The sequence below is a fragment of the Lichenostomus cassidix genome, chromosome 5 (assembly GCF_008360975.1).
Source record: "Lichenostomus cassidix isolate B80296 chromosome 5, HeHo_3.0, whole genome shotgun sequence".
Classification (NCBI taxonomy): domain Eukaryota; kingdom Metazoa; phylum Chordata; class Aves; order Passeriformes; family Meliphagidae; genus Lichenostomus; species Lichenostomus cassidix.
Genome location: NC_139486.1, coordinates 59,286,538 through 59,303,701, shown reverse-complemented (window position 1 = coordinate 59,303,701; position 17,164 = coordinate 59,286,538). Strand labels below are relative to the sequence as shown.

General features: G+C 50.8%; 3 protein-coding genes across 3 annotated transcripts; 2 read left to right on the top strand and 1 right to left on the bottom strand.

Annotated features, from left to right (window-relative positions):
* Positions 1-300: 300 nt before the first annotated feature.
* Positions 301-2,762, top strand: LOC146436815 (mas-related G-protein coupled receptor member X2-like). The gene is made up of 2 exons (XM_085063832.1): positions 301-339; positions 1,953-2,762. The coding sequence occupies exons 1-2, from the start codon at positions 301-303 to the stop codon at positions 2,760-2,762; spliced, it is 849 nt and encodes a 282-aa protein (XP_084919958.1).
* Positions 2,763-6,635: 3,873 nt separating this feature from the next.
* LOC146436814 (mas-related G-protein coupled receptor member H-like) lies at positions 6,636-7,478 on the bottom strand. Its single transcript, XM_085063831.1, has one exon. It carries the CDS (start codon positions 7,476-7,478, stop codon positions 6,636-6,638), a length of 843 nt encoding a protein of 280 aa, XP_084919957.1.
* Positions 7,479-11,072: 3,594 nt separating this feature from the next.
* Positions 11,073-12,042, top strand: LOC146436813 (mas-related G-protein coupled receptor member X2-like). Its single transcript, XM_085063919.1, has one exon. The coding sequence runs from the start codon at positions 11,101-11,103 to the stop codon at positions 12,040-12,042; it is 942 nt and encodes a 313-aa protein (XP_084920045.1). The 5' UTR covers positions 11,073-11,100.
* Positions 12,043-17,164: the final 5,122 nt, after the last annotated feature.

Here is a 17,164-nt window from a genome sequence, read left to right as displayed (position 1 = left end):
ATCCTGTGAGCACTTGTGGTTGTTTTTACTGATCCCACCCTTTTGCCAGCAGCAACACCTTCCAAAAGTCCAGGTTGCTCCAAATGCAATTCAACCTGGCCTTGGAACACTTCCAGGGATCCTGGGGCAGCCACAGCTTCTCTGGAAAACCTGTGCCTCAGCACCCTCACAGGGAAGGATTTCTCCCTATTATCACATCTGAACCCAACCTCTGTCAGTGAGAAGCCATTCCCCCTTGTCCTGTCACTCCAGGCCCTTCTCCAAAGTCCCTCTCCAGCTCTCCTGGAGCCCCTTTAGCTCATGGATCATCAACTGTTTGCACTGGAAAGGATTGGCCCAGTGAGGGGATGTGAGATTCCATAGCTGGGGACACAAACACAGTGTCAGTGACGAAGAGAGGAGGCAGTTCTGCTCCCAGGGTCTCCACACACACCAGATTCCAGCAGGAGCATCCCAGTTCCAAGACACATGTCAGTCTGGATGGGAATCATCTCATTCCAGCTTTCTAGGAATTCTGTGGAATTCATTGTAGGTTGCTGTCTGACTCCAAAGGGAGTGTAGAAGATGAGTCGAATGAAATCTCTAGCTTTCTAATGCTTGTAGCCAAGAGAGCAGCATTGATTCACCTCTTCTCAGAAAAAATGACATTTCTGCAATATTAAATCATCCCTCTCCTGTATGCCTGTGCTCCAGCATTCCTTACACACAGCATTCCTTACTGCATGAATACTCTTGGAAACTACATGGTTTAAGTCAAATACCATTGAAGTTGTGGTTTAAAAGTGGCAAAACAACATTTGAACCAGGAATCGAATTTTATAGTGCAGGGTCCTAGGGATTCACCCCAGGAATGAAAAGGGCAAGTTCAGGCAGTTCAAAAGACAAGATTTCAGGATTGGGGTTGCTTTAAAACGAAAGAGGAACCTGACACAGAGACAAACTGCTTTCCCACAGGTCTCGTTGCTGAGGCTCTCTCCTGTTACTCATTTCCTGGACAAAGTCAAGAGCAGATTAGAAGCAGAGCTCTGACCCCAGCAAAGGCTCTGAAATAGTTCCTGTTTGTGAGAGCCCTGGAGAACATGATCCAGCAGGGACAAAAGGGGGCCTGGGACAGACCCCTCACTGGACACTGCCCAGGCTCACCCAGCAGGCTTCTCTCCCCTTTCCCACGTGAGCATTCCAGGGAAGCTTTTGAAGATCCTGACCCAGGGACAGCAGCTGGTGTGTGTGAGGCAATGTGAACCCACAGTGTGTCTGCTCCAGTGAAATTCTCCAGGCTGAGAAAGGAAAGGTCAGACTCTTCTCTTTCAATGTAATCAGTGTCCCCCTCTTTGAGGTGGGAGCTGCTGACTGATTTTGGTGGGGGAATTGCAGTCTGTAGGGTATTAAGGCTCTAAATATTGTGGGGAAAGGGAGAGAGGGAATACTGAAACGAGTGTCCTGCTGAAGGAATCCAGCAGCTCAGTGATATCAACTGACACCTGAGAATCCAGGTCAGATCCACCACAAAGACACTCATCCCGATATCTTCACAGGCAATCCTTTCCTTCTCCAACTCTTTTCCTCCTCCAGCTCTGTGCTGTCCAAAGCCAGGAAGGAGGTATCTCCCTGGCTTTTGTGCCAGGCAGTCATACCCATCTCCCACATCCTACTAGCAATCTGTCCTGTCCCTTGCCTCTCCCTGTGCTGCTCCACATGGAAGCTGGGGGTGGGAAAAGATGGGAAAAGCCACGTGTGGGGGACAGCAGTGTTGGTAAGGTGTCTGTGTTTGTCACCCCTGCAGCTGTGTGAGGGGAAGGAGAAGCAGCAGAGGTGTCACAATGAGCACATTGTCCCCTGCCACACAGACAGACAGCCCTGCCTGCTGGAGCCAGCTTGGTGGGAAAGTCTCCAACGGGAGCTGGAATGAGGACAAGCACTCCAACTGGACCCAGTGTGACAACAGCCACTAGAGCAGAGTCCCTGTCACACTGCTCCTGTGCCTGTGTGGAATGGTGGGGAACGGGGCTGTCCTCTGGCTCCTCTGCTTCCACACCCGCAGGAACCCCATCACCATCTGCATCCTCAGCCTGGCCATCGCTGACTTCACCTTCCTGCTCTTCATCACCATCACCCTGGGGATATTTTATGTCCCAGAGAGCTTCTGCCACCAGCTGGGCTCACGGGGTGTGACAGCCTGGCTGAACGTCACCATCCTCTTCTCTTTCACTGCCCGGCTCTACTCTCTGACAGCCCTCAGTGCTGGGACAGCTCTCCTTGTCCTCCCTGTGTCCTGCTGGCCCTGCCACTGCTCCCAGCGCTTCCCGGTGCTCCTGTGTGCTCTGCTCTGGCTCCTCTCCTTCCTGCTCACCGTCACCCCCTGTTTCTGCCCTTCGGTGCTGGTGGCCTTGGTGCTGAGCTACCTCTTCTCAGTGCTCACCCTGATCTGTTCTGCTCTAGCCCTGCTGGCCAGGCTCCTGTGCTGCTCATGGAAACAGCCCCCACGGAAGCTCTGTGCCCTGGTCCTGCTGCCTGTCACCTTCCTTCCCTTCTTCACCACTGATTTTGGGTTCTGGCTCTTGCTGAGAGCCTTTGACCCCTCTGTCTTTGCCCTCAGCACCTCTGTCCTGCTCGCCTGTGCCAACAGCAGTGCCCACCCTCTGATTTACTTCCTGGCTGGGAGCTGTGCAAAGGAATTCACCCTCTCTGTTAGAGTTGCCTTCAAGAGGGCTTTTGAGGATGTGCCAGAGCCCCGGAATAGGGACAACACAGTGGAATCATGATAAAGTGGAATTCTTATGAAATAGAATCACTGTGAAATAGAATCATTAAACATCCTGAATTTGAATGGACTCACGAGGATCACAGAGTTCAGCTCCTGCACCTGCTCCCTGGCCATCCCAACAATCCCTCCCTGTGCCTGAGAGTGCTGTCCAAATGCTCCTGGAGCTCTGTCAGGCTGGTGCTGTGTGCAGCAGGGGAACTCCTGCCTGGGGTGGATTCTGCATGATGTGAGGATTCATCATGGGAAGGTTTGGGTCGAAAGGAACCTTACAGATCATCACATTCTGACCCTTTCTCCATGGGCAGGAACACCCTCAAAAGCTTTTGTTTTCAAGTCTTTGCTTTGAATCTTTCCTATTCAACAGGTCTGAGCTTTCTCAGCCTCAGAAATGAGCTTCCCTACCTTATGGAATATTAAAATTGAGTCACCAAGAATCAGACCTTCTACAAATGGATTTTTTTTGTGTGTTTGCTTAAAACCAGCATGCAGGTGGATAAGAAATCTTGGCACAGCAGTGCAGAACAATTCCTGAGTGATTCCTGCCCATCTCCAGCAGGTCCTGACACATGGAAAGACTGAGGTGTGGAAAATTCACACTGAGCTCTGTTGCCCAGACGAGTGGGCAGGTGTTTGGGATTTCCTCTGGAAGCCTTTTCCCGAAATGCACACTGAGTTTGGGGCTGTGAGCTCTCTTGTGGGCTGTCAGCACAAGGGGTTGGAGCTGGAGCTGCCTCTGCTGGATCCTCCCATTTTCTCTGGGCTGTCTGGATGGTTTTAGCTCCACTCACGTTACAACTGTGACTCGAGGTTTGGCTCCACTTGAGGTGTGTCTGAGGGAAGCTGTGGCTGCCCCTGGATCCCTGGAAGATTTCCAGCACAGATTGGATGGGGCTTGGAGCAATGTACTCTAGTGGAAGGTGTCCCTGCCTGTGGCATGGGGTTAGAAGAGAATGGTGTTTATAGTCTCTTCCAACCCAAACCATTTTATGGTTCCATGGAAAACAAGAAGCTCAGGTAGGAAGTGGCCTGGGTGACACAGGAGACAAGGAAGGTGCTTGGAGCTAGAAAAATACATGGAAGGATCATGATCCTTCTGCACTTGCCTTGGGAGAAACTCCCTTCATGATGGGAGTCCTTTCCTGGATAAGAGGTTTTACCTCAGAAAGTTTCTACTTTCCAATGGACAGGAAAATGAGAGACAGGGAAAGAAAATCCCTCTCAGCTCAGGATGTTGCTCTGTTCTGTTAATCATTAACAACTTTGTTTCTAAATGATTTTTAGATATTTTACCTCATGTGTGTCTCCAAAGCATGACTCACCACCCAAGGCTTTCACTCTCACTTCCCTTTCCAGAAGCAGTGGCATGTTGCTTTCCCCTGGATTTAAGGCAGTGGGAAAAGGAGGGACAACTTCCCCTGAGCAAGAGATGTGTCTGCTGCCCAGATCTCTCTCAGGAATGAGGAGCTCTTGGCACTGTCTACACCATCCCAAGCATTGCAGGAATGTGCCTTAGGAAGAGCTCTGGTGTGAGACAGGTACCTGCCCTCCTCACACAAGACAGAGGCTTTAGAGAGGGAAAAACTAAGGAAACAAGCAATTTTTGGACACTGTTCACCAGGGATGAGCTCTGCAGCAAATGGATGTTGTTTATTCAACACATTTTGGGGGCAGAGTTACCATGTTGGAAACAAACAAAATGAATAAATCCAGATCTAATTATGGGGTAGCAACAACATGAAAAAGATCAGTACAACCTGGATTTTGGCTCAAGCTGCTGTGCAGAGTTGCTGTTCAGCTCCTCCTGAGAATGGCCAGGTTCAGGATGGAGGTGCTGAAGGGCTTCCTTGGACATTGATGCTGGGGAACCAGAGGATGGCCTCATTCTGCAGAACAGCAGCATAACCCCCTGATTTCTGCACAATAAAATGGTCCAAGCACCTGGCTATGTGAATTTCCTTATTTCAAGCTCTTTTTTGGTCACAGGCACCAGAATTCTGTGGAATTCACCATCATCCCTGCACTTTACTCAGAATGATTTAATTTTGGAATGAAAGAATGTGACAAATTCCCACTTAATGGGCAAGGGAATGTTGCTGTCCCTCCCCCAGCTCAGCAGCCCTACCTGGGGTCAGTTTGGTCTCTTCCCATCAGCAGGGAATGCAGGGCTGGCTCTGTCAGACAGAAAGGGAAGGATGCTCCTTGAGATCCTTACCTTTCTCCTGCCATCTAGAGGCCCCAGCCCCACAGAGATTTGGGAAATCACTGCCATCCCATGCTGGATGTGTCCCAAAGGCTTAACCTGTCACACTCTGTCCAGGCAAGAGATCCCCCAAAACCCCATGAAACTCATCTGCTGAGCCAGAGGAGATGGAGTTTATTCCCTGGGGTTGAGGCAATGAGGGTCATTCACAGGGAATACAGGAACAGGACTGAGCTCAGAGCCATGTGCCCCCATGGTCGCGTGGGTGAGCAGTGGAAGATCCTGGGGATGAGCTGACCCAAAGCCCCACACCCTGCCCTCCCTGCACTGCTGGTGGGAAGGAGGGAGGGGGTGAGAGGAAAAACAGTGTCTTTAAGGGTTTCTTTTACTTCTCATTATCCTCCTTTGAATCTGTTAGTAATAAATTCACTTTGCAACTTTAAGTGGAGCCTGTTTTTCCCTTGAAGTGTTTTCTCACTGTCCTTATCTCGACCCATGAATGCTTAACAATTTTTTTTTTTTTCTCCCCTCTTCCCGGATGTGGCAGGACAGAGAACAAGCAAGCAGCTGCCATAGGTGCCTGGTGTTGGCTGAGGCTGAAACCACGGCAGACACTCAGGAGGACGTGGATGCACAGAAATTAGTGTGAGGAAAGTGATGTTTAGGTATTAGATTAGAATCGAGTTTTGGTGAATATATATGGTAATAATGAATAAAACCCCTGCTGTAAAGTCTCACCTCAGACACAGAACCATGAGAGATCCTTCTGTGTGTCCTGTGCAGGTAAAGAATTCCTGCTTCCTAATGCTTCCCATTGTGTTAGAGAGTTTATTCCAGCCCCTTTTGGTATCGCTCCCCATTCCTATTTCCACCCCACTGCCCATCCCATCCCAACCCATCCCATCCCATCCCATCCCATCCAGCAGCTTTCCTGGCCTCTCCCTGGCTCTGAGCACAACCTGTAGCTCTGCTGCTCTCCAGTGAGGACATTTGGGATCAGCAGCATCCACACCCTTCCTGACCCCTCCTGACCCCTCTGACACACCCAGACTCCCCCCGGGGCCACCTTCCCCCCTGACAGCCCCACTGCTGCCCTGCTCCAGCCGGGACCAGGGAGATCTTTGCTGTGCCACTCAGAGAGCAGCTGGGAAGGGAATGCTGAGCCCCTGGGCCATCCTGCCCATGCCAGCTGTGCCGCTGCCATCCCAGCTCTGGGCACTCGGGATCATGTTTGCTGCAGGGAGCACAAGCCATGGCTGTGTCCCCTCCCTCCCTCCCTCCACCCCCATTCCCGGCTGGCAGCAGGAGCCAGAGGAAGGCAGTAAGCGCTGGCAGATGGGGTGAAGGCAGCTCAGGGTTCAGGATGCTGTTTGTTGATATCAGACTGCAGTGGGATGCAGGAACAAGGTGCCAGGGGCATTTTGGGATCACAGCTGTGTTGGGAAATATCCCTTTGGGGGAATAGTGTTCAAGGACCTGGGAGGGAGGAGGAAGCCATGCTCCAATGTGCTCCCAGCAGAGCATCCCTCCCACATGCCCCTGCTTGCTTCTCCTGCAGGAATACAGTGTGGGAGGGAGATCCTGAGGATATTTCTTCATCAGGTGTCTCAAGGAGACCCTCAGCCACTCTCCCAGGGTCCCTCAGCAGTGCAGTCAAAGGGATCAACAGGCTCAGACCACTGTGTCTGTGGTGGCATCTTTTTTGCAGGCAGAGTTGTCTTCCTGCTCCTCAAAAACCCTCTGGAGAGATTTCCTTAGAGACTCCATGGAGCAGTTCCTGCAACACCTCCCCACCAGGAAGTAGATGCAGGGTTTGCTGGTGCTGTTGATACAGTTGAGCAGGAAAAAAACCTGGGAGGACACAACAATGTAGCCAAGCTGCTGCAGGAAGTTCCAGATGGTGAGGAGGAGAGTGAAGAGCACAGCAAGGAAGATAACAATGTCACGCTTGTTGAGTTGCTGCTGCTGGGAGCCACGTTTTGCCTGAATGAAGTTGATTGATCTGGAAATGACATCGGGTGCAGCAAAGAGGAGCAGGATGAATGCAAATGTGGAGATGAGAGCCACCCGACATTGCTCCTGCTTGTGTGATGGACACAGGGAAGTCATCGTGGGAATGACAGTGATGAGAGTGAAGAAAGCCCAGAATTCGACACTGTGCACCACCCACAGCAGGCGCTCTGGAAGGCGGCAGTGGCAGAAGCCCTGGTACAGCTTGTACATGCACATCCCAATGCTGGAGTCTGTCAGCAGCCACAGCAACCAGTAGTAGGAGAACACAGACATCTGGAAAAGGAAGCTCAGGTACACCAGGGGCATGATAGTGGAGCAGGACACATCCTCCACCAGGAAGAGCAGGGCAGAGGGGACTGTGAAGAGGAGGAAGAGGAAGTCAGCGACAGCCAGATTAAAGATTCTGATGTTAAGGCGTTTCAGTCTGAGGAGCCAGAGGACAGCCCCATTCCCAGCCAGCCCACAGAGGCCAATGAGCAGTGTGACACTGTGTATGGCCATGCTGCTGACATCTATCTCACATGGATCATCTCCTTCAGTGGGTGAGGCAGGAGGGGGGGTGACAGTGCTCACCTCCATGGATGGACGCTGGGCAGGTGGTGGGATGAGGCCCCTGGCTGTGGTCAGAGTGGATGGGGAGTCAGTGCTTGGAGAATCCCAGGATGGACCATGCAGCTCCTCAGCAGCTCCCTGCAGCAGGAAGGATGCAGTGGAGAGAAGTGAGATGTGCAGGGGAGGAGGGCAGTGGAAATAGTGGGGTGGGAGAGGGAGGTGGGACGGTTGGGATGTTCAGCAGGAGAATGATAAAGAACACAGAGAATAAAAATTTTCAGCTTCCCTGAAGCTGTTAAAAGACCAGCTGGACGAAATGACAAAAGTATGTAAAGGTGTGGACAGAGAATGACAAATGTGACTGGAACCAGTGGAGAAAGAGATAAGGAGGCCTGCAGTGGTTTTGGGACAAGTTCTATAACGAGAAGCAACAACACATGGCCAAAGGAAAATTCAAGGTAAGATCATATTTGATATTGCAGCATTCAGTGAATATAACCACCAGAGACCTCCATTAATGAACCTGCAGGAGGATTAAAGAACTCCCAGGAGCAGGTGGATGCATGGAAAATAGTTCTAGGAAAGTGATGTGTATGCATTAGAAAAGAAACTTGTTCTTGTGACTTTGATTGATTATAATCGATAAAAGACCTGTTGAAAAGTCTCACCACACACAGAAAAAGGAGAGATCCTTCTGTGTGACCTGCACAGATAAAGAATTCCTGCTTCCCAATGTGTTCCACTGCATTAAAAAGTTTTTTCCATCTCATTTCAATATCAAGATACAGAAGGGAAGCTCAGGGCAGAGGGAGGAGCTGGGGAGGACACTGCAGTCACTGGGAGAGGGTGGCAGGAACAGAGCAGCTGCTGGAGGAGAGGCAGGTGGGGTAGGGAGGAAGGAAAACATTGCACTGACCTGTTCAGTGTGGGGCAGGAGCAGGCAAAGGGTGTCTGTCCAGATCAGTGGCAGTTCCCAGCATCTCTTGCTCCTTTTGGATCCATATCCTAATGCAGAGCCTCCCAGGTCAGTAACACGAAGGAGAAAGTGCCCAGATCCCCAGGAGGTCCCCACTCCTGTCCCACTGACTCCTCTCTGTGCCCTGTTGCAGTTTTGCCTCCCAAGACTCAGTGGAGTCACAGGGGACTCAGAAACTGCAGCTTTGGCTACATCTGAGTTTTTTGGGGTTTTTTTTTGGTTTGTGCTGCAAAGGAAGTGGCTTTTTAAAAAAGCCAGAACTGTGTAAATGGCTTGTCATTTCTTCTTGATTTTCTTCTTGATTAGAAATGCTCCCCTGCAGAATGTCCCATTCTCCGACTGCTGTCCCTTTCCTCTCCCTACAGGTTTCTACCATTGCTCATTTCTGTTCCCTGAGGGGTCATGGCCCCTCCAGTAGCAGAGGGATGCTGGTGGTGCTGGTGGCACTGGAATGCTGGCAGTGCTGGGGAGGCAGCTGGGTGCTTGTGAGGAACAACTCCCATTCTGGGAAGAGCTCCAGGATCATTGCCAGAGCTCCCCTGGGCCAAAAGGAGCACAGCTGAGCCAAGAATTTCCCTTTTTCTCATTCTGCTGTGGGCACACCCTGTCCAATGGAAGGACAGCAAAGAGTTGCTTGCAGCCAGGTTATCAGCAGTTAGACCCCACATTAATTACTGCCAATCCCCTTAATGATGCAATAAAAGTAATTAGAGATCAGATTTTGGAGTGCTGTTATCCCCCTATCAGCCCTTCACCAGAACTCATCCTCCTCCTCCTCCATCCTGGGAGCACTTGTGGTTGTTTTTACTGATCCCACCCCTTTGCCAGCAGCAACACCTTCCACTAGGCCATGTGGCTCCAAACCCCATCCAATCTGGCCTGGAACACTTCCTGGGATCCTGGGGCAGCCACAGCTTCTCTGGACAACCAGTGCCTCAGCACCCTCACAGGGAAGGATTTCTCCCACACATCACATCTGAACCCACCCTCTGTCAGTGAGAAAGCCATTCCCCCTTGTCCTGTCACTCCAAGTCCTTGTCCAAAGTCCCTCTCCAGCTCTCCTGGAGCCCCTTTAGCTCATGGATCATCAACTGTTTGCACTGGAAAGGATTGGCCCAGTGAGGGGATGTGAGATTCCATAGCTGGGGACACAAACACAGTGTCAGTGAGGAAGAGAGGAGGCAGTTCTGCTCCCAGGGTCTCCACACACACCAGATTCCAGCAGGAGCATCCCAGCTCCCAGACACATGTCAGTCTGGATGGGAATCATCACATTTCAGCCTTCTAGGAATTCTGTGGAATTCATTGTAGGCTGCTGTCTGACTCCCAAGGGAGTGTAGAAGATGAGTCAAATGAAACCTCTAACTTTCTAATGGTTAAAGCAAAGTGAGCAGCATTGATTCACCTCTTATCACAAAAAATTACATTTCTGCAATATTAAACCACCCCTCTGCTGTATGCCTGTGCTCCAGCTCACACACAGCATTCCATTATTACATGAATCCTCTTGGAAACTGCATGGTGAAAGTCAAATACCATTGAAGTTGTGGTATACAAGTAGCAAGGCAATATTTGAACCAGGAAACAAATTTTGTAGTGCAGGGTCCTAGGGATTCACCCCAGGAATGAGAGGGGCAAGTTCAGGCAGTTCAAAAGACAAGATTTCAGGATTGGGGTTGCTTTAAAACGAAAGAGGAACCTGACACAGAGACAAACTGCTTTCCCACAGGTCTCATTGCTGAGGCTCTCTCCTGTTACTCATTTCCTGGACAAAGTCAAGAGCAGATTAGAAGCAGAGCTCTGATCCCAGCAAAGGCTCTGAAATAGTTCCCTGTTTGTGAGAGCCCTGGAGAACATGATCCAGCAGGGACAAAAGGGGGCCTGGGACAGACCCCTCACTGGACACTGCCCAGGCTCACCCAGCAGGCTTCTCTCCCCTTTCCCAAGTGAGCATTCCAGGGAAGCTCTTGAAGATCCTGACCCAGGGACAGCAGCTGGTGTGTGTGAGGCAATGTGAACCCACAATGTGTCTGCTCCAGTGAAATTCTCCAGGCTGTGAAAGGAAAGGTGAGACTCTACTCCTTCAATGCAATCAGTGTACCCCTTATTGAGGTGGGAGCTGCTGACTGATTTTGGTGGGGGAATTTCAGTCTGTAGGGTATTAAGGCTCTAAATATTGTGGGGAAAGGGAGAGGGGGAATACTGACATGAGTGTCCTGCTGAAGGAATCCAGGAGCTAAGTGATATCAAATGACACATGACAATACAGGTCAGATTCAGCCCAAAGACCCTCACCCTGATATCTCCACAGGCAATCTTTTCCTTCTCCAACTCTTTTCCTCCTCCAGTTCTGTGCTATCCAAAGCCAGGAAGGAGGTATCTCCCTGGCTTTTGTGCCAGGCAGTCATACCCATCTCCCACATCCTACTAGCAATCTGTCCTGTCCCTTGCCTCTCCCTGTGCTGCTCCACATGGAAGCTGGGGGTGGGAAAAGATGGGAAAAGCCACGTGTGGGGGACAGCAGTGTTGGTAAGGTTTTGTGTTTGTCACCCCTGCAGCTGTGTGGGGGGAAGGAGAAGCAGCAGAGGTGTCACAATGAGCACATTGTCCCCTGCCACAGAGACAGCCAGCCCTGCCTGCTGGAGCCAGCCTGGTGGGAAAGTCTCCAACGGGAGCTGGAATGAGGACAAGCACTCCAACTGGACCGAGTGTGACAACAGCCACTCGAGCAGAGTCCCTGTCACGCTGCTCCTGTGCCTGTGTGGAATGGTGGGGAACGGGGCTGTCCTCTGGCTCCTCGGCTTCCACACCCGCAGGAACCCCATCACCATCTGCATCCTCAGCCTGGCCATCGCTGACTTCACCTTCCTGCTCTTCATCACCATCGCCCTGGGGATATTTTATGTCCCAGAGAGCTTCTGCCACCAGCTGGGCTCACGGGGTGTGACAGCCTGGCTGAACGTCACCATCCTCTTCTCTTTCACTGCCCGGCTCTACTCTCTGACAACCCTCAGTGCTGGGACAGCTCTCCTTGTCCTCCCTGTGTCCTGCTGGCCCTGCCACCGCTCCCAGCGCTTCCCGGTGCTCCTGTGTGCTCTGCTCTGGCTCCTCTCCTTCCTGCTCACCGTCAACCCCTGTTTCTGCCCTTCGGTGCTGGTGGCCTTGGTGCTGAGCTACCTCTTCTCAGTGCTCACCCTGATCTGTTCTGCTCTAGCCCTGCTGGCCAGGCTCCTGTGCTGCTCATGGAAACAGCCCCCACGAAAGCTCTGTGCCCTGGTCCTGCTGCCTGTCACCTTCTTTCCCTTCTTCACCGCTGATTTTGGGTTCTGGCTCTTGCTGAGAGCCTTTGACCCCTCTGTCTTTGCCCTCAGCACCTCTGTCCTGCTCGCCTGTGCCAACAGCAGTGCCCACCCTCTGATTTACTTCCTGGCTGGGAGCTGTGCAAAGGAATTCACCCTCTCTGTTGGAGTTGCCTTCCAGAGGGCTTTTGAGGATGTGCCAGAGCCCTGGAATAGGGACAACACAGTGGAATCATGATAAAGTGGAATTCTTATGAAATAGAATAAACATGAAATAGAATCAAAAAACATCCTGAATTTGAATGGACTCATGAGGATCACAGAGTTCAGCTCCTGGCCCTGCACCATCCTGGCCATCTCCTGCACCTGCTCCCTGGCCATCCCAACAATCCCTCCCTGTGCCTGAGAGTGCTGTCCAAATGCTCCTGGAGCTCTGTCAGGCTGGTGCTGTGTGCAGCAGGGGAACTCCTGCCTGGGGTGGATTCAGCATGATGTGAGGATTCATCATGGGAAGGTTTGGGTCGGAAGGAACCTTACAGATCGTCACATTCTGACCCTTTCTCCATGGGCAGGGTGTCAGAGACTGAAATAGTTCATGCCTCAAACATTGATATAAAGTTTTGCTCATTATAACAAAAAGTGTATAAAGAAGCTACAATCAAAGAAACCTCCCTGAAGATACCTGACTGGGACTTTGGACTGAGTCAAACTGCTGAGATTAGATAAAGGGAAACCCTATTGTTCAATCATCTCGGGCTCAGGGAAAGGTATGCATACACAAAGGCCAAAGCCACCAGCTGTGCTGAGAATCATCCCTGGCTGAGTTTGGGGTGGGGGCAGAGCACAGCTCACAGAAGCCAGGTTGACACAAACTGGCCCAGCTGTGGAACCCCCAACCTCACTGGCCACATCCATGGGACTTTCACATGAGAGGCAGCTGAGGGGGAGTCACAGTCCATCAAAGACCCCCCAGAGTGCTAGGCCTGGCACCACAGGAGTGCAGGTGATGCAAGCAGAGTCTGCTGCTAGAGGCTGCCCCCTCCCCCGGGGGGACATGCCTGGACATTGCCCCTGGCCTGAGTGTATATTAACCCATGGCATCCTGTGCTTTTGGGGGGGACCATCACCACCAAGGAGACCAGCTGGAGAGGATCAACGCAACATTGTTGGGATCCACGATGGTGATATTTTCTCTTTCCCTCTTTCTGTCCCCCCCACCTCTTTTCTTGCTTCTCTTTTTCTCTCTTTTCTTCTCTCTCTCTCTCTCTCATATTTTCTATCAAATAAAACTCAAAATATTGACTGGCATATGGTCTCGTTTGTACCTTAATTCGGGCAGAGGTATTTCTAAAGAACCTTAATAATTGGATCATAACACAGGGACACCTTTGAAAGATTTTGTTTTCAAGTCTTTGCTTTGAATCTTTCCTTTTCCACAGGTCTGAGCTTTCTCAGCCTCAGAAATGAGCTTCCTACCATGTGGAATATTAAAATTGAGTCACCAAGAATCAGACATTCTGCAAATGGATTTTCTTGGTGTGGTTGCTTAAAACCAGCATGCAGGTGGATAAGAAATCTTGGCACAGCAGTGCAGAACAATTCCTGAGTCATTCCTTTCCATCTCCAGCAGGTCCTGACACACGGGACAACTGAGGTGTGGAAAATTCACACTGAGCCCTGTTGCCAAAACGAGTGGGCAGGTGTTTGGGCTTGCCTCTGGAAGGCTTTCCCCAAAATGCACACTGAGTTTGGGGCTGTGGGCTGTCTTGTGGGCTGTCAGGACAAGGGGCTGGAGCTGGAACTGCCTCTGCTGGGTTCTCCCATTTTCTCTGGGCTGTCTGGATGGTTTTAGCTCTGCTCATGTTGCAACTGTGACTTGAAGTTTGGCTCCACTTGAGGTGCGTCTGAGGGAAGTTGTGGCTGCCCCTGGATCCCTGGAAGTTTTCCAGGACATGTTGGATGGAGCTCGGAGCAACATACTTTAGTGGAATAGCAATGTACTCTAGTCCCTGCCTGTGGCATGGGGTCAGAAGAGGATGGTCTTTAAAGTCCCTTCCAACCCAAACCATTCTACATTTCCATGGAAAACAAGAAGCTCAGGTAGAGAGTGGCCTGGGTGACACTGGAGACAAGGAAGGTGCTTGGAGCTAGAAAAATACATGGAAGGATCATGATCCTTCTGCACTTGCCTTGGGAGAAACTCCCTTCATGATGGGAGTCCTTTCCTGGACAAGAGGTTGTACCTCAGAAAGTTTCTACTTTCCAATGGACATGAAAATGGGAGACAGGGAGAGAAAATCCCTCTCATATGGGGAAGTTGCTCTGTTCTGTTAATCATTAACAACTCTGTTAATCAATGCTTCTTAGATGTTTAACCTCACATGTGTCAATGTGGTGGTTTTGATTGGCCCAAAACATCAGGAAAGTATTTTTAACATCTAGTTGAAATTTGGACCCCTCAGAAGCTGTTGTGGTAGGCCTGGGGATGTGTCTGAGGGGTGGGGAGTAACACAGAGATGGCTCCTGTGTGTCCTGAGTGCAAGTTCTGCAAGTTTTTATATCAAGTCCAGCAGAGCCAATCTCTGATGGCTCTGAAGGTGATGGACATGCTGCTGGCCAAGTTTGGGCCAATTGGAGGTGCTGGTTACACCTCTGTGAAAACATATTTAAGAAGAAATCAAAACAAAGCAGGCACACACTTCTTTCACTTCTTTGTAGTTGGAGGAGGAGGAGGTGGAGGTGAAAATATGTGAGGGAGAACAGCATGGAGACGTGAAGGTCAGTGAAGAAGGTGGGGGAGGAGCTGCTCCAGTGCTGGAGCTGAAAACTCTCTGCTAGCTGTGCTGAAGGCCATGGGGGGAGCAGGAGGTTCCCCTGCAGCCCATGGAGTCCACAGGAGTGCAGAAATCCACCCACAGCCCACTCCAGAGGAGCAGGTGGATGCCTGGAGAGGGCAGTGATCCAGTTTGGAGGCTCGAAAGAGTTAAAGCTACAGAGGCCTTTTCAAGGAAGAGAAAGGCCTTGCTCCTGGCATGGAAGCAGCCTGGCCTCAGCTTGGCAGAGTCTGCACAGCAGTCTATGGACAAAGAGACTCATGTTGCAGCAGAATTCGGGCAGGATGTTGCTCATGAGATTGGACCCACGCCAAAGAAGTTCCCAGAGGACTGTCTCTTGTGGGAGGAACCCCTGGCTAAGTAGAGAACCCCTCTCCCTGATTGGACTGACCAGAGAACAAACCCCTCTCAACCTGCCCCCTGTCTGTGTTGTGGGCTTGGAAAGAGGGAAAGGGGGGTGAGCAGAGAGACTGCTTCTTAAGAGGGTGGGGGTGAGAGCAGAGAAACTGCCTGATGAGAAGGAGAAATAAGTATAGATAAAGAGTATTCGTAGTAGAAAAACTGTGGTGATGAATAGATGTATGGACCTGCTCTGTGGACTGAAAAAAATACCCCCCCACCCCCTGCCTCCCTACCCAGGTCTGGTGGTTATAAAAGAGGAAAGGGGGTGAATACTATAGATTCTTTAGGGGGGGGGGAGTGAACAAAAACTGTATGAAAAGTTTATTTTTGCCTTGCATTTATCCTCCAACTCTATTAGGTAATTAAATCACTGTTTGTAACTTTAAGCTTGGAGCCTGCTTGCCCTTTTTCTTTTTCTGTGCATCCTCCTGCCAACCAGTGTCCTATCTCATTTGACTCATGAGACTGGTGTGTATTTTTTATAGTTTTCTTTTTGTAGCAAGAGAGAGTCGAGGTGCCTGGCGTTTAGTCAGGGCTAAACCTTGACAGTCTCCAGAGCATGACTCACCACCCAAGGCTTTCACTCTCCCTTCCCTTTCCAGAAGCAGTGGCACGTTGTCTTCCCCTGGATTTAAGGCAGTGGCAAAAGGAGGGACAACTTCCCCTGAGCAAGAGATGGGTCTGCTGCCCAGATCTCTCCCAGGAGGAATGAGGAGCTCTTGGCACTGTCAACATCATCCCAAACATTGCAGGAATGTGCCTTAGGAAGAGCTCTGGTATGAGACAGGTACCTGCCCTCCTCACACAAGACAGAGGCTTTAGAGTGGGAAAAACTAAGGAAACGAGCAATTTTTGGACACTGTTCACCAGGGATGAGCTCTGCAGTGAATGGATGTTGTTTATTCAACACATTTTGGGGTCAGAGTTACCATGTTGGAAACAAACAAAATGAATAAATCCAGATCTAATTATGGGGTGGTAACAACGTGAAAAAGACCAGTACAACCTGGATTTTGGCTCAAGCTGCTGTGCAGAGTTGCTGTTCAGCTCCTCCTGAGAATGGCCAGGTTCAGGATGGAGGTGCTGAAGGGCTTCCTTGGACATTGGTGCTGGGGAACCAGAGGATGGCCTCATTCTGCAGAACAGCAGCATAACCCCCTAATTTCTGCACAATAAAATGGTCCAAGCACCTGGTGATGTGAATTTCCTTATTTCAAGCTCTTTTTTGGTCACAGGCACCAGAATTCAGTGGAATTCACCATCGTCCCTGCACTTTACTCAGAATGATTTAATTATGGAATGGAAAAATATGACAAATTCCCACTTAATGGGCAAGGGAATGTTGCTGTCCCTCCCCCAGCTCGGCAGCCCTACCTTGGGTCAGTTTGATCTCTTCCCATGAGCAAGGAATACAGGGCTGGCTCTGTCAGACAGACGGGGAAGGATGCTCCTTGAGATCCCTACCTTTCTCCTGCCATCTAGAGGCCCCAGCCCCACAGAGATTTGGGAAATTGCTGCCCTCCCATACAGGATATGTCCCCAGGACTTAACCTGTCACACTCTGCCCAGGCAAGAGATCCCCCAAAACCCCACGAAACTCATCTGCTGAGCCAAAGGAGATGGAGTTTATTCCCTGAGGCTGAGGCAATGAGGGTCATTCAGAGGGAATACAGGAACAGGACTGAGCTCAGAGCCATGTGCCCACATGGTCCCATATTTGTGGGTGTCTTTGAGGTGACACATCTCCAGGTGCCTCATGTCCAGCAGTGCCTCACAGAGCTGTCGCCTCCACCACAGCAGTGTCCCCAGGGCCATGGCTGCCCTCCTCACTCCTGGCTTTCTCCTCAAACAACCTCTGCAGAGCGACTTTGACGGAGCGCTGGAAGCGACGCCGCTGCCAGCTCCCCACCAGCACATAAATCACAGGGTTGAGGCTGCTGTTCAGCAGTGCCAGCAGAAAGTAGATGTTTCCAGGGAATAAAGGGCTAGAATAAGGAAGAGAGAGGAGAACCTCCAAGCAGAAAGGGATGCCACAGGCGAAGAAGAGCAGGACGTTGAGCAGGATGGTGACAAAGAGCCTCCCTGGGTGTCTCCTCTGGGAGCCACAGCAGAGCTTGAGGAACA

What these genes read in the sequence shown, in the direction of transcription:
- LOC146436815 (XM_085063832.1), top strand. Translation starts at nt 301, where the DNA reads ATGGATCATCAACTGTTTGCACTGGAAAGGATTGGCCCA. An exon ending in CACTGGAAAGGATTGGCCCA is followed by an intron (nt 340 to 1,952) that starts GTGAGGGGATGT and finishes AACAGCCACTAG; the next exon opens with AGCAGAGTCCCTGTCACACT.
- LOC146436814 (XM_085063831.1), bottom strand. Translation starts at nt 7,478, where the DNA reads ATGGCCATACACAGTGTCACACTGCTCATTGGCCTCTGTGGGCTGGCT.
- LOC146436813 (XM_085063919.1), top strand. Translation starts at nt 11,101, where the DNA reads ATGAGCACATTGTCCCCTGCCACAGAGACAGCCAGCCCTGCCTGCTGG.